The sequence below is a fragment of the Bombina bombina genome, chromosome 6 (genome assembly GCF_027579735.1).
Source record: "Bombina bombina isolate aBomBom1 chromosome 6, aBomBom1.pri, whole genome shotgun sequence".
NCBI classification, from domain to species: domain Eukaryota; kingdom Metazoa; phylum Chordata; class Amphibia; order Anura; family Bombinatoridae; genus Bombina; species Bombina bombina.
In genome coordinates, this window is record NC_069504.1 from 1,032,495,222 (window position 1) to 1,032,519,096 (window position 23,875).

The 23,875-nt window shown below is 40.1% G+C and overlaps 1 protein-coding gene across 1 annotated transcript in view; it reads left to right on the forward strand.

Annotated features, from left to right (window-relative positions):
- The window catches only part of ANKS1B (ankyrin repeat and sterile alpha motif domain containing 1B), a 367,766-nt gene that overhangs the window by 168,272 nt on the left and 175,619 nt on the right, over window positions 1-23,875 (forward strand). Inside the window, exon 2 of the mRNA XM_053718773.1 lies at window positions 23,219-23,361. Coding sequence (XP_053574748.1) covers window positions 23,275-23,361 — 87 coding nt within the window. The 5' untranslated portion in view covers window positions 23,219-23,274. The remainder of the gene's footprint in view (window positions 1-23,218; window positions 23,362-23,875) is intronic.

Below are 23,875 nucleotides of genomic sequence, written 5' to 3' on the forward strand. Positions count from 1 at the left end.
TCTTAAAAATAAAAAAAAAAACACACCAAAAATGACCTAACCCCAAAAGTTGTACTCACCATTGGGAAATCCGGATCCTCTTGACCCGACATTCCTGGTCCTGGTGCCGGGGGCCCATCTTCACAGAGGTGGACTTTGGCGGCCTCTTCCTCAGCCTCCACTCCGCATCTTCTTTTCTTTGACTCTCTTCCACGAGCCCTCGTCTTCATGTGGTCACCACCGCACACTAAAATTCCAGAAGCGGGGAACCCCAATATATAGGGGTACCACTTTTTCCCTACTGGCTGATTTTAAATCAATCACTTCCTATTGACTGATTTGTGCCAATAGAAAAGGATAATTAGAATTTAAAAAATGTAATGGACTGATTTAAAATCAACCAATCGGGATTAAGTGGTACCCCTATATATTGGGTTTCCGTGTTTCTGGAATTTCAGTGTGCTCTAGTTTGATATCCTCAAAATCTGGCCTTTTAGGAAAGCTTGAAGACAGGTTTGAAACCAGTGCCCTATCTGAATCATGTTTTTTTTTTTTTTTTGGTTTCATGTCCTTTTAACCGCATTACCGTGCCTAGAAAATAAGTATTAAATAAAAGGCAAGGTTTGGAGTACTAAAGAAAACTTAATGTACTTTAATTAGCAAATGAAATGTAACATTTTAATAAAAGTATCATTCAGATATGATTCAGTTTGTGCAGGTACTACTAATTATTTGCCAGCTAGCCGGTAAGCTCTCTATATAACACTCTAAGGTCCTACATAAAGATATCATTAAAGGGACACTAAACCCAAATATTTTCTTTCATGATTCCGATAGAGCATGCAATTTTAAGCAACTTTCTAATTCACTCCTATTATCAAAATGTAGCCACCAATCAGCAAGCGCTACCTAGGGTGCTGAACAATAAATGGGCCGGCTCACATTCCTCCTTGTTCAAATAAAGAAACCAAGAGAATGAAGAAAAATTGAACATAGGAGAAAATTAGATAGTTGCTTAAAATCTCATGCTCTATCTGAATCATGAAAGAAAAAAAATTGGGTTTAGTATCCCTTTAAACTGTGAGGTTCACTTCTGTCAATTAATTCTGTCATCTGTCAAGTCTAGACTGCAAGGAAGCTGGCTTCCCCATCACCATATCGCATCCACATATTGCAGATATTAACTATTACACTCCCATCTCAATAATGTTTTTGTTTATTTATAAATAAATGATTACTTACGACATTTCTTAGTGCAGTTCTTTTGTTGTTGTTGCTTTATTGACTTTGTGAGAGTCATTAAACCATATTAAATTCGTTTGCATGCACTGATTTCTGTGCCATCATCTAATTTACAGAAGTGAAGAACATCTGTGCTTTTCACAATCTGCCGGAGAGAGATTTGGCTGATTGACAGCACTGTTGTTCTTCATTTTTGGTTTCCAGAGAATCAGTACTAAAGACACAGCATAAAATGTGTTCATTTTCTTTTGTTCATATATCACAATAACCTGGAGTTTCAGGTCTGTAAATTGATCTATAGATAGCAATAGCATGCAAAAATGAGGACAGTGAATTTAACTGCATCGTAAAAGAAAGCTCACTCACACCTAGATTACAAGTTGTGCGTTTGTGTTTTAACGCTGAAAAAATGGTAATTTCAGCGTTAAAACATCACCGCAGCCATTACAAGTCTTGTCGGTATAGCTGTGCCGCAAGCGTTTTAGCCTGTACCGCAACGTCAGTCCCGCACTCGTAAAAATGACGTTTTTTCATTGGACTTCCATAGCGCTGCCATTACAAGTTTTGCGGTGAGGCTAAAAAGCTTGCGTTACACCCTATAACGACAAGATCCGTTTTGCAATCTGAGAGCAGTAGTTATAATTTTTATGCTACAAACTGTTACATAAAACACATAACTAAAGTGTCATAAAGTACAATAACACCCATAAACTACCTATTAACCTCTAAACCCGCATCGCAAATACTATATTAAAGTTATTAACCGCTAATTTGCTGCACCCGACATTACCGCCACTAATAAAATTTATTAACCCTTATTCCGCCGCTCTCTGCCACCGCCGCCACAATAATAAACCTATTAACCCCTAAACCGAAAGCCCCCACAACTAAATATACAAAATAAACCTATTAACCCCTAAACCAAAAGCCCCCCACATCGCAATAAACTAATTTAAACTAGTAACCCCTAAACCTAACGCCCCCTAACTTTATATTAAAATTACAATTTCCCTATCTTAAATTAAATTAAAACTTAACTGTCAAATTAAAAAAAAATAAGTTTAAACTAACAATTAAACTAATATAAATATTAAACTAAAATTAAACTAACTACCAATTAAATAAACTATATTACACATTAAAAAAATCCTAACACTACTCTAAAAATGACAAAGTATCTAATTACAAAAAATAAAAAAGACTAAATTACAAAAAATAACAAACACTAAAATACAAAAAATAACAAATGAAATTATCAAAAATAAAAAATAATTACACCTAATCTAATAACCCTAAAAAAATAAAAAAAACCCCACCCAAAATAAAAAAAACCCTAGCTTACAATAAACTACCAATAGCCCTTGAAAGGGCCTTTTAGTAGGGCATTGCCCTAAGTTAAACAGCTCTTTTACCTGTAAAAAAAATACAAAGACCCCCCCAACAGTAAAACCCACCACCCAACCAACCACCCAAAATAAAAAAAACCTACCTCTAACAAAAACCTAAGCTACCCATTGCCCTGAAAAGGGCATTTGTATGGGCATTGCCCTGAAAAGGGCATTTAGCTCTTTTAAGTATAGCCCTAAACTTAAAAAAAAACCCACCCACAAAACCTTAAAAAAAACTTAACACTAAACCCTCTTTAGGTACTCACAGTTGCTGAAGTCCCGCTTGAAGGATCTTCATCCCGACGGCTCCATCTTCATCCAGACGGTATCATCTATCTTCATCCCGGCGGCGTGGAGCTGGTCCATCCTGAAGACATCCGGCGTGGAGCAACCTTTTCATACGGTCGCCGCCGTATAATGAATATTCAATGCAAGGGAGCCTTTTCAATGGCGTCCCTTGCATTCCTATTGGCTGATTTGATTTTAGAAATTCAAATCAGCCAGTAGGATGAGAGCTACTTAAATTCTATTGACTGATTTGAACAGACAATAGAATTTCAGAATCTCTCATCCTATTGGCTGTTTTGAACAGCCAATAGGATTTCAGTAGCTCTCATCCTATTGGCTGATTTGAATTTCCAAAATCAGCCAATAGGAATGCAAGGGACGTCATTTTAAATCGTGTACCTTGCATTGAAGATTCAGTATACCGTATGAAGAGGATGCTCCGTGCCTGATTTTTCACGATGGACCCGCTCCGCGCCGCCAGGATGAAGATAGAAGACGCCGCCAGGATGAAGATAGAAGATGCCGTCTGTAGAAGATGGAGCCTGCCGGGATGAAGATGGAGCCTGCCGGGATGAAGATCCTTCAAGCGAGACTTCAGCAACTGTGAGTACCTAAAAAGGGGTTAGTGTTAGTTTTTTTAAGGTTTTTTGGGTGTTTTTTTTTTTAGTTTAGGGTTTGGGCTATTCTTAAAAGTGCTAAATGCCCTTTTCAGAGCAATGCAAAAGAGCTAAATGCCCTTTTAAGGGCAATGGCCATACAAAGGCCCTTTTTAGGGCAATGTGTAGATTAGGTTTTTTTGGATAGGTTTTTTTATTTTTTGGGTTTAAGGGGTGGGGGTTTGTAATGTTAGTGGGTCTTTGTATTTTTTTTTTTCAGGTAAAAGAGCTGTTTAACTTAGGACAATGCCCTCCAAAAGGCCCTTTTAAGGGCTATTGGTAGTTTATTATAGATTAGGTTTTTTATTTTGGGGTATTTTTTTTTTAAATGGGTATTAGAATAGGAAGGTACAAAAAAAGAGAGAGAAGTTTGACAGTACCCAGCACTCACAAAACACTATATAGTAACAGTATGCATTGAAAACCGGATTGTGTCAAGAACTGGTTATTAAAACGTAACTTTTACTAATGATAGAATAAAAAGGGTGGTAAATAGTACCAAATGTATAACATAAATATGTGAGACATACATTTAAAACTTAGATTAAGAAACAGATCAGGACTGTGTGTGTGAGACTTCAAAAACAGAATTACTTCCCTGGGTAAGAGTTCAAATACACCGTAACCCACAGGGCTCAGAGAATACACGGATTGCTCTAAAGCTAATCTAAAAAGGGGATTGACCCCAAAAACATTACCTAATCTGAGCAATACTGGTATCTAGAGCAGGAGAGGAAACGGTTTATAAATGACTGATTAAGGAAGGCAATTGCCACATCAATATGAGCTTAGAAAGGTCCCAGGTAAACACAAATTAGCAAGTCTCATGCACACAGACAATGCCTAGAATAGGAATAATTGTTATTATTTTGGATAATTCGTTTGTTATTTTGTGTAATGTTTTTTTTTCTTTTGGGTGAGTTTTTATTTTTAGCTTAGGGGTTGGACATTTCATAAAAGAGCTGAATGCCCTTTTAAGGGCAGGAAAAAGAGCTGAATACCCTTTTAAGGGCAATGCCCATACAAATGCCCTTTTCAGGGCAATGCATAGATTAGGTTTTACTTTATTTTTAGTTTGTGTGTTTGGGGGGTGGGGGTTTGTATACTGTTAGGGGGTGTTTGATTTTCTTTTTTAGCAAAAGAGCTGTTAACTTTAGGACAATGCCCTACAAAAGACCCTTTTAAGGGCCGTTGGTAGTTTATTATAGATTAGGGTTTTTTATTTTGGGGAGGGATTTTTTTTTTTTTAAAGGGTATTAGAATAGGAATAATTTTTATTGTTTTGGATTTTTTCGTTTGTTATTTTTTGTATTGGTAGTTTTTTTTATTTTTTTGTAATGATAGGTTTTTTATTTTTTGTAATGTTAGGTTTTAGTGTAAGGCAGCTTAGGTTTTATTTCACAGGTAAGTTTGTATTTGTTTTAACTAGGTAGTTAGTAAATAGTTAATAACTATTTACTAACTAGTCTACCTAGTTAAAAAAAATACAAACTTACCTGTGAAATAAAAATAAAACCTAAGCTAGCTACAATATAACTATTAGTTATATTTTAGCTAGCTTAGGTTTTATTTCACAGGTAAGTATGTATTTAGTTTTAAATAGGTATTATTTAGTTAATAATTGTAACTTTAATTTAGCTCTATTTTAATTATGTTAAAGTGAGGGTCAGGGTTACGTTAGGGTTAGGGTTACGTTAGGATTAGGTTTAGGCAGGGCCGGATTTCCCATTAGGCACAGTAGGCATGTGCCTACAGGCGCCTTGCAGTGAGGGGCGCCTGCCTGTCAATAATAAAAAAAAAAAAAAAAAAAAAAAAAAATTTTTTTTTTTTTTTTTTTTTTTTTTTTATGAGGGCATTTATTTTAGTAAGAATTGTGCTGCCAGGTGCCTACAAAGTCGAGTGTTTCATTGGGAATATGTTACAGCAGTTGAGGGAGCCATGAAGGAGAGAGGGGCAAAGATTAAAACTAAACCCCTCCCATTGAATTTCTAAATTCTAATTTTAAACACATTTGTTGACCCCTGGATTACATATAATCTACAACATTCCATGTTTTCCTTTGAGAGCAACATCATATGATATTTATATTTCAGAACAAAATAAATGTAACATCTGTGTGTGTTTGTACCAAAAATATCAGAGTTTACAAGATTTTTTTCCCTACATTTTATATTTTCTTCCACTGGCTGCACAGGTTGTTGATGGTGATGAGCTTGCATGCTGCTAGTTTTAATATTGCTATTGTTTACACAAAACTGTGTTTGACTCCAACAAAATGTTAAGCACATAGTCAAAGTCATCTCCAGAAAAGCAATACACTAATGGCTTGTCAATAAACATGTCCTATGAGCCCATCTGGGTCTGCACAGATGTGTATTGCTGTCTCAGAACTGACATTGACTATGTGTTTAACTCTTTTGCAAGAGGCTAACACACTTCTCTGCAAGCACTAGTGCAATAATAAAATGCCCAGCAAACTGTCACATTTGATGTCCCTTTAAATAGGGTTTTCTTTAGAATATTTTGCATTAAAAGTTTAACATGATTTGTTTTTGTTATACATAATAGAAATTGTATGGCCATTTGAGTCAAGTGAATATTGATTTTTGGTGTAGCTTCCATTACAACAAATATTGCAATTGGTGTGTGTATTTGTGTATCTCCATAAAAGGGAAAATGTAATTTTACATCTAATATTTATTTTTAGTTGTCCTAAATAATAATAAAAAAAAGTCCTCATTTTTTCCACTTTTTTCTAGGGGGGGTGGGGGGGTGGGGGGGGGCGCTTCAGGTTTTTGTGCCTACAGGCACCTGAGATGTAAATCCGGCCCTGGGTTTAGGGCAGTGCTTTCCAAACTGTGTGTCGGGACACACTAGTGTGTCGGCAGCAGTGTGTAGGTGTGTCCCTGCTTCAGCACAATTTTTTTTTATTTTTTTTTTTTGGTTTCTGACTTTCCGCCTGCCTGCTACGCATATCACATAGTTGACACGTGATTGATACCTAGGGGGACACAGATCATCTTAACCTATTGGCGCAGCTCAGTGGGAACTGAAACTATTCCCATTGGCGGCACATTGGCTTCTGACTGCACGTGTAGTCTAATTGGCTTGTGACTGCATGTGTAGTCAGTGAGTGGAACAGCAGTGTGTATGCAGCGCGGGCAGTAGTCAATCGGACCCACCGAGCTCTGAGGGCTGCAGCTTAAACGTTGAGCTGAAGTCAGTGGGGGTTTTTTTGCAGCTAGCTCCCAGTAGTGCATTGCTGCTCCTGCTCTTGATATATGGATAGGATGTGGAAGCTTAAAAATGCTTGATGATGAGATGTGAGTGTCTTTATCTAATATTCCACCAAATATTCAGAAATTGTGTTCATCCCATCAACCTCATACATCCCATTAAAATAGTAAGTAGCTATTGGTGTTATTAAACTTTTTTTAAATTCTTGCACATACTTACTGTTACTTGTAAATACATTTTGTTATTATATAATTTATGTATGTGTCTGTATCTCTTAAAGCAAAGTAGTTTAACCTCCTGTTTGCTAGTACAACTGAATTACTGTGTCGCGAAATGATGTAGGTCTAAAAAGTGTGTCACTAACATGAAAAGTTTGGAAAGCTCTGCGTTAGAGGCTATGCGGTGCTAACAAGCAGTTTTCTCTCACCGCTCACTTACACACAGCGCTGGTATTACGGGTTTTTACAAACCTGGCGTTAAAAGACAAGAAGTGAGCGTAGAGCAACATTTTGCTACACACTTCACTTCAAGTCTAACACCTGCAATAAAGCAGCGTAAAACTCAGTAACGCAGCCCCATTGATTCCTATGGGGAAATAAAATTTATGTTTACACCCCACACCCTAACATGAACCAGAGTCTAAACATCCCTAATCTTACACTTATTAACCCCTAATCTGCCACCCCCGACATTGCCGACACCTGCATTATACTTATTAACCCCTAATCTACTGCTCCGGACATCGCCGCCACTATAATAAACATATAACCCCTTAACCCCTGGATGGGCATTGCCCTTAAAAGGGCAGTTAGCTCTTTTGCGGCCCAAAGCCCTAATCAACTATGTGATATGCGTAGCAGGCAGACGGAAAGTCAGAAACCAAAAAAAAAAATTAAAAAAAAAATTGTGCTGAAGCAGGGACACACCTACACACTGCTGCCAACACACTAGTGTGTCCCGACACACAGTTTGGAAAGCACTGCTCTAACGCAAAACTCATAATCTCGCCGTATGTAAACAGGAGATAACAGCATAAATTTACCACCTACCATCTGGAGGTGGTAAAGAGAGAGATATTTCTGTATCTGAAATGGTTGGTTTTACTCATTGAGCTTATCCAGCCTTAATTTGCGTTTCAATACTTAACTATTAAACTTTGTGTAAAAAAGAGAGAATTGCTCTTTCTGTATATCATTGAGAATAATAGGTCATGGTTTTAATAGAAAATATATGTTTTCTCCAACATAGGTGTGTCCGGTCCACGGCGTCATCCTTACTTGTGGGATATTCTCTTCCCCAACAGGAAATGGCAAAGAGCCCAGCAAAGCTGGTCACATGATCCCTCCTAGGCTCCGCCTACCCCAGTCATTCTCTTTGCCGTTGTACAGGCAACATCTCCACGGAGATGGCTTAGAGTTTTTTAGTGTTTAACTGTAGTTTTTATTATTCAATCAAGAGTTTGTTATTTTGAAATAGTGCTGGTATGTACTATTTACTCAGAAACAGAAAAGAGATGAAGATTTCTGTTTGTATGAGGAAAATGATTTTAGCAACCGTCACTAAAATCCATGGCTGTTCCACACAGGACTGTTGAGAGCAATTAACTTCAGTTGGGGGAACAGTGAGCAGTCTCTTGCTGCTTGAGGTATGACACATTCTAACAAGACGATGTAATGCTGGAAGCTGTCATTTTCCCTATGGGATCCGGTAAGCCATGTTTATTACGATCGTAAATAAGGGCTTCACAAGGGCTTATTAAGACTGTAGACTTTTTCTGGGCTAAATCGATTCATTATTAACACATATTTAGCCTTGAGGAATCATTTTATTTGGGTATTTTGATATAATAATATCGGCAGGCACTGTTTTAGACACCTTATTCTTTAGGGGCTTTCCCAAAGCATAGGCAGAGCCTCATTTTCGCGCCGGTGTTGCGCACTTGTTTTTGAGAGGCATGGCATGCAGTCGCATGTGAGAGGAGCTCTGATACTTAGAAAAGACTTTCTGGTATCGTATTCCCCTTTGGGCTTGGTTGGGTCTCAGCAAAGCAGATACCAGGGACTGTAAAGGGGTTAAAGTTCAAAACGGCTCCGGTTCCGTTATTTTAAGGGTTAAAGCTTCCAAATTTGGTGTGCAATACTTTTAAGGCTTTAAGACACTGTGGTGAAAATTTGGTGAATTTTGAACAATTCCTTCATGTTTTTTCGCAATTGCAGTAATAAAGTGTGTTCAGTTTAAAATTTAAAGTGACAGTAACGGTTTTATTTTAAAACGTTTTTTGTACTTTGTTATCAAGTTTATGCCTGTTTAACATGTCTGAACTACCAGATAGACTGTGTTCTGAATGTGGGGAAGCCAGAATTCCTATTCATTTAAATAAATGTGATTTATGTGACAATGACAATGATGCCCAAGATGATTCCTCAAGTGAGGGGAGTAAGCATGGTACTGCATCATTCCCTCCTTCGTCTACACGAGTCTTGCCCACTCAGGAGGCCCCTAGTACATCTAGCGCGCCAATACTCCTTACTATGCAACAATTAACGGCTGTAATGGATAATTCTGTCAAAAACATTTTAGCCAAAATGAACACTTATCAGCGTAAGCGCGACTGCTCTGTTTTAGATACTGAAGAGCATGACGACGCTGATAATAATGTTTCTGAAGGGCCCCTAACCCAGTCTGATGGGGCCAGGGAGGTTTTGTCTGAGGGAGAAATTACTGATTCAGGGAACATTTCTCAACAAGCTGAACCTGATGTGATTACATTTAAAATTTAAGTTGGAACATCTCCGCATTCTGCTTAAGGAGGTATTATCCACTCTGGATGATTGTGACAAGTTGGTCATCCCAGAGAAACTATGTAAAATGGACAAGTTCCTAGAGGTGCCGGGGCTCCCAGAAGCTTTTCCTATACCCAAGCGGGTGGCGGACATTGTTAATAAAGAATGGGAAAGGCCCGGTATTCCTTTCGTCCCTCCCCCCATATTTAAAAAATTGTTTCCTATGGTCGACCCCAGAAAGGACTTATGGCAGACAGTCCCCAAGGTCGAGGGAGCGGTTTCCACTTTAAACAAACGCACCACTATACCCATAGAGGATAGTTGTGCTTTCAAAGATCCTATGGATAAAAAATTAGAAGGTTTGCTTAAAAAGATGTTTGTTCAGCAGGGTTACCTTCTACAACCAATTTCATGCGTTGTCCCTGTCGCTACAGCCGCATGTTTCTGGTTCGATGAGCTAATAAAGGCGGTCGATAGTGATTCTCCTCCTTATGAGGAGATTATGGACAGAATCAATGCTCTCAAATTGGCTAATTCTTTTACCCTAGACGCCACTTTGCAATTGGCTAGGTTAGCGGCTAAGAATTCTGGGTTTGCTATTGTGGCGCGCAGAGCGCTTTGGTTGAAATCTTGGTCGGCTGATGCGTCTTCCAAGAACAAGCTACTTAACATTCCTTTCAAGGGGAAAACGCTGTTTGGCCCTGACTTGAAAGAGATTATCTCTGATATCACTGGGGGTAAGGGCCACGCCCTTCCTCAGGATCGGCCTTTCAAGGCAAAAAATAAACCTAATTTTCGCCCCTTTCGTAGAAACGGACCAGCCCAAAGTGCTACGTCCTCTAAGCAAGAGGGTAATACTTCTCAAGCCAAGCCAGCTTGGAGACCAATGCAAGGCTGGAACAAGGGAAAGCAGGCCAAGAAACCTGCCACTGCTACCAAGACAGCATGAAATGTTGGCCCCCGATCCGGGACCGGATCTGGTGGGGGGCAGACTCTCTCTCTTCGCTCAGGCTTGGGCAAGAGATGTTCTGGATCCTTGGGCGCTAGAAATAGTCTCCCAAGGTTATCTTCTGGAATTCAAGGGGCTTCCCCCAAGGGGGAGGTTCCACAGGTCTCAGTTGTCTTCAGACCACATAAAAAGACAGGCATTCTTACATTGTGTAGAAGACCTGTTAAAAATGGGAGTGATTCATCCTGTTCCATTAAGAGAACAAGGGATGGGGTTCTACTCCAATCTGTTCATAGTTCCCAAAAAAGAGGGAACGTTCAGACCAATCTTAGATCTCAAGATCTTAAACAAGTTTCTCAAGGTTCCATCGTTCAAGATGGAAACCATTCGAACTATTCTTCCTTCCATCCAGGAAGGTCAATTCATGACCACGGTGGATTTAAAGGATGCGTATCTACATATTCCTATCCACAAGGAACATCATCGGTTCCTAAGGTTCGCATTCCTGGACAAGCATTACCAGTTCGTGGCGCTTCCTTTCGGATTAGCCACTGCTCCAAGGATTTTCACAAAGGTACTAGGGTCCCTTCTAGCTGTGCTAAGACCAAGGGGCATTGCTGTAGTACCTTACTTGGACGACATTCTGATTCAAGCGTCGTCCCTTCCTCAAGCAAAGGCTCACACGGACATAGTCCTGGCCTTTCTCAGATCTCACGGATGGAAAGTGAACGTGGAAAAGAGTTCTCTATCTCCGTCAACAAGGGTTCCCTTCTTGGGAACAATAATAGACTCCTTAGAAATGAGGATATTTCTGACAGAGGCCAGAAAAACAAAGCTTCTAGACTCTTGTCGGATACTTCATTCCGTTCCTCTTCCTTCCATTGCTCAGTGCATGGAAGTGATCGGGTTGATGGTAGCGGCAATGGACATAGTTCCTTTTGCGCGCATTCATCTGAGACCATTACAACTGTGCATGCTCAGTCAGTGGAATGGGGATTATACAGACTTGTCTCCGAAGATACAAGTAAATCAGAGGACCAGAGACTCACTCCGTTGGTGGCTGTCCCTGGACAACCTGTCACAAGGGATGACATTCCGCAGACCAGAGTGGGTCATTGTCACGACCGACGCCAGTCTGATGGGCTGGGGCGCGGTCTGGGGATCCCTGAAAGCTCAGGGTCTTTGGTCTCGGGAAGAATCTCTTCTACCGATAAATATTCTGGAACTGAGAGCGATATTCAATGCTCTCAAGGCTTGGCCTCAGCTAGCGAGGGCCAAGTTCATACGGTTTCAATCAGACAACATGACAACTGTTGCGTACATCAACCATCAGGGGGGAACAAGGAGTTCCCTAGCGATGGAAGAAGTGACCAAAATCATTCTATGGGCGGAGTCTCACTCCTGCCACCTGTCCGCTATCCACATCCCAGGAGTGGAAAATTGGGAAGCGGATTTTCTGAGTCGTCAGACATTGCATCCGGGGGAGTGGGAACTCCATCCGGAAATCTTTGCCCAAGTCACTCAGCTGTGGGGCATTCCAGACATGGATCTGATGGCCTCTCGTCAGAACTTCAAAGTTCCTTGCTACGGGTCCAGATCCAGGGATCCCAAGGCGGCTCTAGTGGATGCACTAGTAGCACCTTGGACCTTCAAACTAGCTTATGTATTCCCGCCGTTTCCTCTCATCCCCAGGCTGGTAGCCAGGATCAATCAGGAGAGGGCGTCGGTGATCTTGATAGCTCCTGCGTGGCCACGCAGGACTTGGTATGCAGATCTGGTGAATATGTCATCGGCTCCACCTTGGAAGCTACCTTTGAGACGAGACCTTCTTGTTCAGGGTCCGTTCGAACATCCGAACCTGGTTTCACTCCAGCTGACTGCTTGGAGATTGAACGCTTGATCTTATCGAAGCGAGGGTTCTCAGATTCTGTTATCGATACTCTTGTTCAGGCCAGAAAGCCTGTAACTAGAAAGATTTACCACAAAATTTGGAAAAAATATATCTGTTGGTGTGAATCTAAAGGATTCCCTTGGGACAAGGTTAAGATTCCTAAGATTCTATCCTTCCTTCAAGAAGGATTGGAAAAAGGATTATCTGCAAGTTCCCTGAAGGGACAGATTTCTGCCTTGTCTGTGTTACTTCACAAAAACCTGGCAGCTGTGCCAGATGTTCAAGCCTTTGTTCAGGCTCTGGTTAGAATTAAGCCTGTTTACAAACCTTTGACTCCTCCTTGGAGTCTCAATTTAGTTCTTTCAGTTCTTCAGGGGGTTCCGTTTGAACCCTTACATTCCGTTGATATTAAGTTATTATCTTGGAAAGTTTTGTTTTTAGTTGCAATTTCTTCTGCTAGAAGAGTTTCAGAATTATCTGCTCTGCAGTGTTCTCCTCCTTATCTGGTGTTCCATGCAGATAAGGTGGTTTTACGTACTAAACCTGGTTTTCTTCCAAAAGTTGTTTCTAACAAAAACATTAACCAGGAGATTATCGTACCTTCTCTGTGTCCGAAACCAGTTTCAAAGAAGGAACGTTTGTTGCACAATTTGGATGTTGTTCGCGCTCTAAAATTCTATTTAGATGCTACAAAGGATTTTAGACAAACATCTTCCTTGTTTGTTGTTTATTCCGGTAAAAGGAGAGGTCAAAAAGCAACTTCTACCTCTCTCTCTTTTTGGATTAAAAGCATCATCAGATTGGCTTACGAGACTGCCGGACGGCAGCCTCCCGAAAGAATCACAGCTCATTCCTCTAGGGCTGTGGCTTCCACATGGGCCTTCAAGAACGAGGCTTCTGTTGATCAGATATGTAGGGCAGCGACTTGGTCTTCACTGCACACTTTTACCAAATTTTACAAGTTTGATACTTTTGCTTCTTCTGAGGCTATTTTTGGGAGAAAGGTTTTGCAAACCGTGGTGCCTTCCATTTAGGTGACCTGATTTGCTCCCTCCCTTCATCCGTGTCCTAAAGCTTTGGTATTGGTTCCCACAAGTAAGGATGACGCCGTGGACCGGACACACCTATGTTGGAGAAAACAGAATTTATGTTTACCTGATAAATTACTTTCTCCAACGGTGTGTCCGGTCCACGGCCCGCCCTGGTTTTTTTAATCAGGTCTGATAATTTATTTTCTTTAACTACAGTCACCACGGTACCATATGGTTTCTCCTATGCTAATATTCCTCCTTAACGTCGGTCGAATGACTGGGGTAGGCGGAGCCTAGGAGGGATCATGTGACCAGCTTTGCTGGGCTCTTTGCCATTTCCTGTTGGGGAAGAGAATATCCCACAAGTAAGGATGACGCCGTGGACCGGACACACCGTTGGAGAAAGTAATTTATCAGGTAAACATAAATTCTGTTATTTCAAATACAAAAATTAATATGAAGGAACAATTTCTCATACATTTAATACTATGCAGTAAATATAACAAGCTATTTGGAACGCATTAAGGGAACACATTTTACAGTACAGTGTCCCTTTAAGGATAAACAATATAGAAATTTCCTGGACTTCACAATTACATCACAGTTTGAAGGGTTTGTATGTTGATTTGAACTCTTTTAAAAGTGACAAGTGTGCAAATAACCTGCTCCAAGAGAAATGTGCTAATGTCTTTTTTTTAGGGATTTAAATAAGGGTATTATAAGTGGACATGTGTGTTTGTTGGGTTATCAATCTGTCTAACTCTTATTAGTGTAAAAGTGCTTATCATTATTATCTTTAAAGGAACATAAAACACAATTGGCTAGATTACAAGTGGCATGCTATTTAGCTCTGTCGCTTGATCGTTAAACTTCCCTAAAGGTAATCTTTTTTCTTACGTGGGTTAGCTTGTGTATTACAAGTTGAAAGTAAAACTTTTGCAATTGAGTGAAACCTGACTCGCTAACCCAAGGACTTCAAATATCACAACACCACTAACTTTTTCTCCCCATAGACTTCAATGGAGAAAGAGAGAGAGAGTTGCGTTCAAACCCGACAGGAGTTATTAGTATTTTGCATTTCAATGTTTTTCTTACAAATATATATTTCATGTAAATATATATATATATATATATATATATATATATATATATATATATACTCCTATACCTGTATACCTATTCCTATAGATGTATAGGTATAGATATATATTTTACATTAACATTATCAGATATTTATAGAAATATATATTTAATAATAGAAAATATATATTTTTCTATGTGAAGAACATTGGAATGTAAAATATGCGTAACATGTTTCAGGTTTAGGTCTAACGCGGTATCTGATAATGTTAAATATATATCTATACCTATATAGCTATAGGAACAGATATATAGAAATATGTATTTAAAATAAAAATGACATTTCCCTGTATGTAAAGAACATTGCAATGTGAAATATTTACAGTAAATACATAGTAAAACACATTATTAAATATTAAAGAATTATTATTTATATATATATATATATATATATACTGTATATATATATATATATATATAATATATATATATATATATATATATATATATATATATATATATATATATATATATATATATATATATAGCCAAATACCATATACCTTTGAACCTTTATGAAATATTTTTATTAATATATATAAATATTTTTTTTTATCAAATAGTGTTTTATATGAGTGTAACTGTATATTAAAGATACTGAATATAAAGTTTTTAAAATATATATATATTGACCACTTTAGAGACATTTTGGGCCAATGTTTTTTTGTTTTATGTAAATAGAGGATATTTGAAAGTGAATAGATTTCACCAAATGTGATCTACTGGTGCATATGGTTTATAACAGCATGAAAGTATATGTGTTCTAATTTGCATTTTATCCTATTATATAAAAGGCCAAGTATGTTTGTCTGAAGCTGTCATGCGCAGTAGAGACAGCACAAGGACAAACACACCTGGCCTTTGCGATCCATACCTGATCTGTGACAGTGATGGGCGTGGCCGGGCGTTATCGAGGGCGTGGCCAGACATGAAGGGGGCGTGACCAGATGGGAAGGCACATGAAGGGGGCGTGTCCGGGCATAAAGGGGGCGTGGTCGGGCGCGGTCGCTCGCAAGATAAAGGGGAGAGAGATAGAGAGGGGGGAGAGATAAAAAGAGAGGGGGGAGAGGGGGAGGGAGAGAGAGAGAGGGGGGGAGGGAGAGAGAGGGGGGAGGGAGAGAGAGAGCGAGAGAGGGGGAGAGAGAGAGAGAGAGAGGGGTGGAGAGAGAGCAAAAGAGAGGGGTGAGAGCACAAAAGAGGGTGGGAGAGAGCGCAAAACAGAGGGGGGGGAGAGAGCGCAAAAGAGAGGGGGAGAGAGAGCGCAAAAGAGGGAGGAGAGAGATAGCGCAAAAAAGAGGGGAGAGAGCACAAAAGAGAGGGGGAGAGAGCGCAAAAGAGAGGGGGGAGAGAGAGCGCAAAAGAAAGGGGGGAGAGAGAGTGCAAAAGAAAGGGGGAGAGAGAGAGCGCAAAAGAGAGGGGGAGAGAGCGCAAAAGAGAGAGGGAGAGAGAGCACAAAAGAGAGGGGGGAGAGCGCAAAAGAGAGAGGGTGAGAGAGCAGAAGAGAGGGGATAAAGAGAGGGAGAGAGACAGCAAAAGAGAGGGGGGAGAGTGCACAAAAGAGAGGGGGAGAGCGCAAAAGAGAGGGGGGAGAGAGAGCGCAAAAGAGAGGGGGGAGAGAGAGCGCCTAAGAGGGGGGAAGAGAAAGAGAGCGCAAAAGAGAGGGGGAGAGAGAGCACAAAAGAGAGGGGGGAGAGCGCAAAAGAGAGGGGGAGAGAGAGCGCAAAAGAGAGGGGGGAGAGCGCAAAAGAGAGGGGGTGAGAGAGCAGAAGAGGGGGGATAAAGAGAGGGAGAGAGACAGCAAAAGAGAGGGGAGAGAGTGCACAAAAGAGAGGGGGAGAGTGCAAAAGAGAGGGGGAGAGAGAGCGCAAAAGAGATGGGGGAGAGAGAGCGCAAAAGAGAGGGGGAGAGAGAGAGCGCCTAAGAGGGGGGGAGAGAAAGAGAACGCAAAAGAGAGGGGGAGAGAGAGCACAAAAGAGAGGGGGAGAGAGCGCAAAAGAGAGGGGAGAGAGAGAGAGTGCAAAAGAGAGGGGGAGAGAGAGGGGAGAGAGAGGGGGAGAGAGCGTAAAATAGAGGGGAATAAAGAGAGTGCAAAAGAGAGGGGGAGAGAGAGAGAGTGCAAAAGAGAGGGGGGAGAGAGAGAGTGCAAAAGAGAGGGGGAGAGAGCGCAAATGAGAGGGGGGAGAGAGAGAGCTCAAAAGAGAGGGGGAGAGAGAGCGCAAAAGAGAGGGGGAAAGAGCGCAAAAGAGAGGGGGAGAGAGAGAGCAAAAGAGAGGGGGGAGAGAGAGAGCACAAAAGAGAGGGGGGGAGAGCGCAAAAGAGAGGGGGGAGAGAGAGAGCTCAAAAGAGAGGGGGAGAGAGAGCAGAAGAGGGGGATAACGAGAGGGAGAGAGACAGCAAAAGAGATTGGGGAGAGTGCAAAAGAGAGGGGGAGAGAGAGCGCAAAAGAGAGGGGGAGAGAGAGCGCAAAACTGGGGGGAGAGGAAGAGAGCGCAAAAGAGAGGGGGGAAGCGCAAAAGAGAGGGGGAGAGAGAGCGCAAAAAAGAGGGGAGAGAGCGCAAAAGAGAGGGGAGAGAGAGAGCACAAAAGAGAGGGGGGAGAGAACGAAAAAGAGAGGGGAGAGAGTGCAAAAGAGAGGTGGAAGAGAGAGAGAGCGCAAAAGAGAGGAGGAGAGAGAGAGCGCAAAAGAGAGGTGGGAGAGAGAGAGCTCAAAAGAGAGGGGGAGAGAGCTCAAAAGAGTGGGGGAGAGAGCGCAAAAGAGAGGGGGAGAGCGCAAAAGAGAGGGGAGAGAGAGCACAAAAGAGAGGGGGAGAGAGAGAGAGCGCAAAAGAGAGGGGGGGGGAGAGAGAGAGAGCGCAAAAGAGAGGGGGAGAGAGCACAAAAGAGAGGGGAGAGAGAGGGGGGAGAGCGTAAAATAGAGGGGGAGAGAGAGAGCGCAAAAGAGAGGGGGAGAGAGAGAGTTCAAGAGAGAGGGGGGAGAGAGAGAGCGCAAAAGAGAGGAGGATAGAGAAAGCGCAAAAGAGAGGGGGAGAGAGAGAGCTCAAAAGAGAGGGAGGAGAGAGAGCTCAAAAGAGAGTGGGAGAGAGCGAAAAAGAGAGGGGGAGAGAGAGAGCAAACGAGAGGGGGCAGGGAGAGAGAGAGAGCAAAAGACAGGGGGAGGGAGAGAGCGCAAGGGGTGGGACCGCTGTACTGCAAAAAAAGTCCTGTGTGAACGGGCTTTAGGACTAGTTTTTAAATAAATGACCTTTTCTCATTATGTGTTAAACCACTTTGCCAGTTCACATTTAGGGCCAGATTACTCCCACAGGAATGCTAATTCCACTAGAATTGCGTTTTTTTTGTGTGCGTCGGGTAGAGTTCGTATTATAAATTAAAGTTCAACTGTTTTCGCTCGCGCGCTAACCAGATACACATAAAAAGCCGAAAATTTGTATACAGGGAGTGCAGAATTATTAGGCAAATGAGTATTTTGACCACATCATCCTCTTTATGCATGTTGTCTTACTCCAAGCTGTATAGACTCAAAAGCCTACTACCAATTAAGCATATTAGGTGATGTGCATCTCTGTAATGAGAAGGGGTGTGGTCTAATGACATCAACACCCTATATCAGGTGTGCATAATTATTAGGCAACTTCCTTTCCTTTGGCAAAATGGGTCAAAAGAAGGACTTGACAGGCTCAGAAAAGTAAAAAATAGTGAAATATCTTGCAGAGGGATGCAGCACTCTTAAAATTGCAAAGCTTCTGAAGCGTGATCATCGAACAATCAAGCGTTTCATTCAAAATAGTCAACAGGGTCGCAAGAAGCGTGTGGAAAAACCAAGGTGCAAAATAACTGCCCATGAACTGAGAAAAGTCAAGCGTGCAGCTGCCAAGATGCCACTTGCCACCAGTTTGGCCATATTTCAGAGCTGCAACATCACTGGAGTGCCCAAAAGCACAAGGTGTGCAATACTCAGAGACATGGCCAAGGTAAGAAAGGCTGAAAGACGACCACCACTGAACAAGACACACAAGCTGAAACGTCAAGACTGGGCCAAGAAATATCTCAAGACTGATTTTTCTAAGGTTTTATGGACTGATGAAATGAGAGTGAGTCTTGATGGGCCAGATGGATGGGCCCGTGGCTGGATTGGTAAAGGGCAGAGAGCTCCAGTCCGACTCAGACGCCAGCAAGGTGGAGGTGGAGTACTGGTTTGGGCTGGTATCATCAAAGATGAGCTTGTGGGGCCTTTTCGGGTTGAGGATGGAGTCAAGCTCAACTCCCAGTCCTACTGCCAGTTTCTGGAAGACACCTTCTTCAAGCAGTGGTACAGGAAGAAGTCTGCATCCTTCAAGAAAAACATGATTTTCATGCAGGACAATGCTCCATCACATGCGTCCAAGTACTCCACAGCGTGGCTGGCAAGAAAGGGTATAAAAGAAGAAAATCTAATGAAATGGCCTCCTTGTTCACCTGATCTGAACCCCATTGAGAACCTGTGGTCCATCATCAAATGTGAGATTTACAAGGAGGGAAAACAGTACACCTCTCTGAACAGTGTCTGGGAGGCTGTGGTTGGTGCTGCACGCAATGTTGATGGCGAACAGATCAAAACACTGACAGAATCCATGGATGGCAGGCTTTTGAGTGTCCTTGCAAAGAAAGGTGGCTATATTGGTCACTGATTTGTTTTTGTTTTGTTTTTGAATGTCAGAAATGTATATTTGTGAATGTTGAGATGTTATATTGGTTTCACTGGTAAAAATAAATAATTGAAATGGGTATATATTTGTTTTTTGTTAAGTTGCCTAATAATTATGCACAGTAATAGTCACCTGCACACACAGATATCCCCCTAAAATAGCTATAACTAAAAACAAACTAAAAACTACTTCCAAAACTATTCAGCTTTGATATTAATGAGTTTTTTGGGTTCATTGAGAACATGGTTGTTGTTCAATAATAAAATTAATCCTCAAAAATACAACTTGCCTAATAATTCTGCACTCCCTGTATATTGCGCATGTGATAACGTATTCCTCCATAGAATTCAGTGAAAAATCCCTAACAATCTTCTCGCTCGCAAACACGATAGCATATTCTCAAGTGTGCTAACCCAACATGAAAATATGAATATTTTACATTCCAATGTTCTTCACATAGCAGAATATGTTCTGTTGTTTTCATAAATGCATACATGAGTATTTATAATAAATATATACAGATATATATAGGAATATCTATTTAAAAATACTTAGAACATATACTGCTATGTGAAGAACATTGGGATGTGAAATATTTACAGTAAATACAAAGTATAACTTTATTAAAAATGAATATTGCTTACATATGTTTTTACATGTTTTCATCTACTTAACTGCAAAGGGCTTCAATGCACTTATACACAGTATATGTCTATATATGTGTTCATATGTATGTATGTGTTTATATGTGTATATATGTCTGTAAATACATATAAACACACAGGGCCGCCACTAGAAATTTTGGGGCCCCTGACTCAACCATTGGTCAGGGCCCCCCCCCCCTTTGACATGTGCAATTTTTGACCAAGTGACTAAAACGTATATGCACTTTATTCTTAATTGTCTATTTAAACTTGGAAATGTTGTAAAGGTAGTAACATACACGCACACACAGACACACTTATACACTGAAACACACAAACACACTCACACATAAGGATTCACATATAGACACTCTAGCAGACACGCAAAGAAACACACTCAGACACAGAAACCCAAACAGACACTTAGCACTTGTTTACATTGACCTGACAAGTAATGAGGTAAACTACAGTTTTGTAAAAAAAAAAGGAGATTTAGAAAACAAAATATGGAGTTCTGATTATCTTTTTGTAAAGGAAGATGACAACTAAATTATGACAACAGCATGCAGTGACTGAAAGGAAGGGCCCTGAACTGCCTAAACAATAATTTAAAGGTTAAATGGTGGAGTGGTTACTTCCGGAAAGGTCTTAATAGTCTCAAAGTCTGTAGAAAGATGTGAATAATTAGTAGTAAGGTCAAAATGTCCTAAAAAGGAACAGACAATGGACACACACACACAAACTCAAACTTGCACATACACCCAAGGAAACACCGACAGAGACAGCCTCAGAAAACACACAAAGACATATACACACATACACACACAGAGACACCCACAGAAAACACACAAAGACATACACACACACACACACACACACACACAGAGACAACCACATCAAAAACACAGAAAGACATACATACACACACCCTCACTGAGACAACCACAGAAAACACACAAAGACATACACACACCCTCACAGAGACACCCACAGAAAACACATACATACATACATACATACACACACACAAACACCCTCACAGAAACACCCATAGAAAAAGCTCAGACACACCCTCACAGACATCCACAGAAAATGCACAAAGACATACACACCCACCCTCACAGAGAGACCCACAGATAAAAAATACATACACATAGAGACACAAACCAAAGCACAAAGACATAAACACATACACCCACAGAAACACTCACAGGAGGAAACATGTATGCACCTTGCATCCCCTAAATCAACAGTGTGTGACATGCATGATACAAAAAAATGCAGAAATTAAGAGATCACTTTTTAAAGAATCATATTGTAAATGTGCAAACAAAAATAATTCTGTGAATTCAAAATTGTACATTAATGAGCTGGGTAGATGGCTAGATGAAGAAAAGTATCTTTAAAAGGTTGACATATGTTTGTTTGTTTGTTTTTTCCCCATTTTCCCCAACCAAGAGCACCACTTCAAATATAGTGTACAAATTTTCCCATCTGTCAGCTGTATTTATGGATTTTGAAAACGCTGTACTCTATATGGTCTTGGTGGGACCATAAGCTGTGGTACTCATACCATTAGATCTGGTTAAATGCAGGATTTAGGCTTGTTGGTATGTATTTCAAAACTAAGTCAGCTGTAGTGTAAACTGAACAGTTTTAAGATAACCTGTCTCATTTCAAACACTGAGCAATCTTCGTCTGAGAGTATAAAATTTTATGCAGATGTAAAAATCTTAGATAAAATGCCTCCTTGCATCTGGAAAGTCCTTGCATAAAGGGGCAGTAAACTGGAATGTAATATATATATATATATATATATATATATATATATATATATATATATATATATATATATATATATATATATAAAATGCATATCTGCCAAAAGGGCATCTACCATTTGTGTATTGAGGAGGAAACATTTCTGCATGGTTTTAAATATAGAATTTCTACAGCATTGTCAAATAATCATAAATACACTAGCCCCACCATACAACTACTACCACACTGAAATTACAATCCAAAATTTCACAAAGAAATAAAAAACATTTGGTAAGTAAATCCTACCTCCTCTTCAAATGAAAGTGATCTGCCGTCTGACTCAGGCACACACTGAGCATAGTGGTTTAGTGAACACTAAGAAATCCTCTCAAATGCTAATACTTTACTCCTTGTAATAACATTTCCCATGCTCAATTAGCACTCTGCTGTAGTACCCACTGGTGGCTGCCAAAATTAAAAAAGCCCAATGAGCCTCATGGGGCCCCTCTGGCTCATTGGGCCCCTGACAGGAGTCACCCCTGTCACCCCCTGATGGCGGCCCAACACATAAATAAATACATACACACATGTATTTATTTATTTAAACATGTATATGTATGTATCGCAATGTTAAAGCCTGTCTTTTTTTTTCTTACACACGAGGCCTCATATTTTTGAACCCTTATTATTTTTTGTGCAATATTTTATTAAATAATTTTTATTAGATGGTGTTATTATGAGTGTAACTGTACTGTGTAATGTATTTATGATGTGTTTTGTTACACTTTTTTGTTACTTAAACCCCTTTTCGCTTGTGTGTAATTTAGACTCCACTCGTAATCTAGCCCTCAATGTATTGCTGCTCCTTAAAAGGACACGACCAATGAGCTAATCAGAAGTAGCATACATGCATATCTACCAATCACTGGCCATATCCTGCTCTAGAACTGCACAGGAAGGCAGTTGCATCACTTCAGCAAAGGGTTTTAACATATACGGAAAATATAATTACTTATTTTTATTTTAATAATCTATGCCTATTTTATCATATCTGTTGTGACTTGAAAGCGACATTGCAGGCAAATTTTAAATCCACATGGATGCGTTTCAGATTTGAATAGAAGCATTTTTGTAATGTACATATATTAGCAAAGATTCGTCTTTTAAAAGTTATAGCTGTTTCAAAAGTATATTTGAGTATGCTCCGTGCACTAGTATTTTAAACACAACAGTTACCCAGATAGCCTAAGGTGCTTGTACCATCAGGTAATGACTCAATTTGTTAAATGCTGACATGATACAATTCCCACTGGCACTCTAAGTAGCTACCGTATTTAAAATGCTGGTGCACTGAGAATATCTAGCTATGCGTCACGTACACATGCTAACTCTAAAACTCTAAATTTTGAATGGAATGTCCCTTTAATATTTTACTCACTTAAATCTAACATTTTTACATTCTGGTCTTTTATGTATATGATAAAAATATAGGTTAAAGCGTCTGACCATGAAGTGCTAATGCTAAGTATCATTCTCCTCTCTAGCCCACATATCCGCAAAGCTGTATCCCAACAGTGGATCTCTAGACTTTTCCCATATTATGATGCAGGGAGATGGACGGAGGAGAAGAAACGAGAATTATTTTGACGATCTACCACGATCAAAACTCGAAAGACAGATGGCTCAGGTAAGCACTATTGATTACACGCTGGAATCACATTTGTTATATTCATATTATTTAAATCATTTGGAATAATCACTGAAAAAAATGAGGTAACGGCTATAAACATTACTAGAGATCTGTAGGTGGTACATAGAAGCAGAACTATAAATTATGTCATTCTATTAACTGTGCTGATTAAAGATAATTACAGTTCAGTTTGTTTGTACATATAAACACAATACTCTTCTTTAACAAGCCGGCCCAAAGCTCACAGTAATGAAAGGAAAAAGCATGTGTAGTAACACAGATGTTTAAAGGGACATTAAAGTCATACTTATATATGCATAGTATATATCAGCAGTTAAACACTGCCTTGAAAAAAGGTCTGCATACAAAATAAACATTTTAGAAACTTTTAAGTTTTTAATTTTAGTAGTAAAATTTGCATTGTTTTGAAGTTCAGGGTCATGCTCTTTGAAAAGCCTCCTGAGTGTAGTTTAGCTTATTGTCTCTGCTGTGGGCAATTGGGGACAGATAT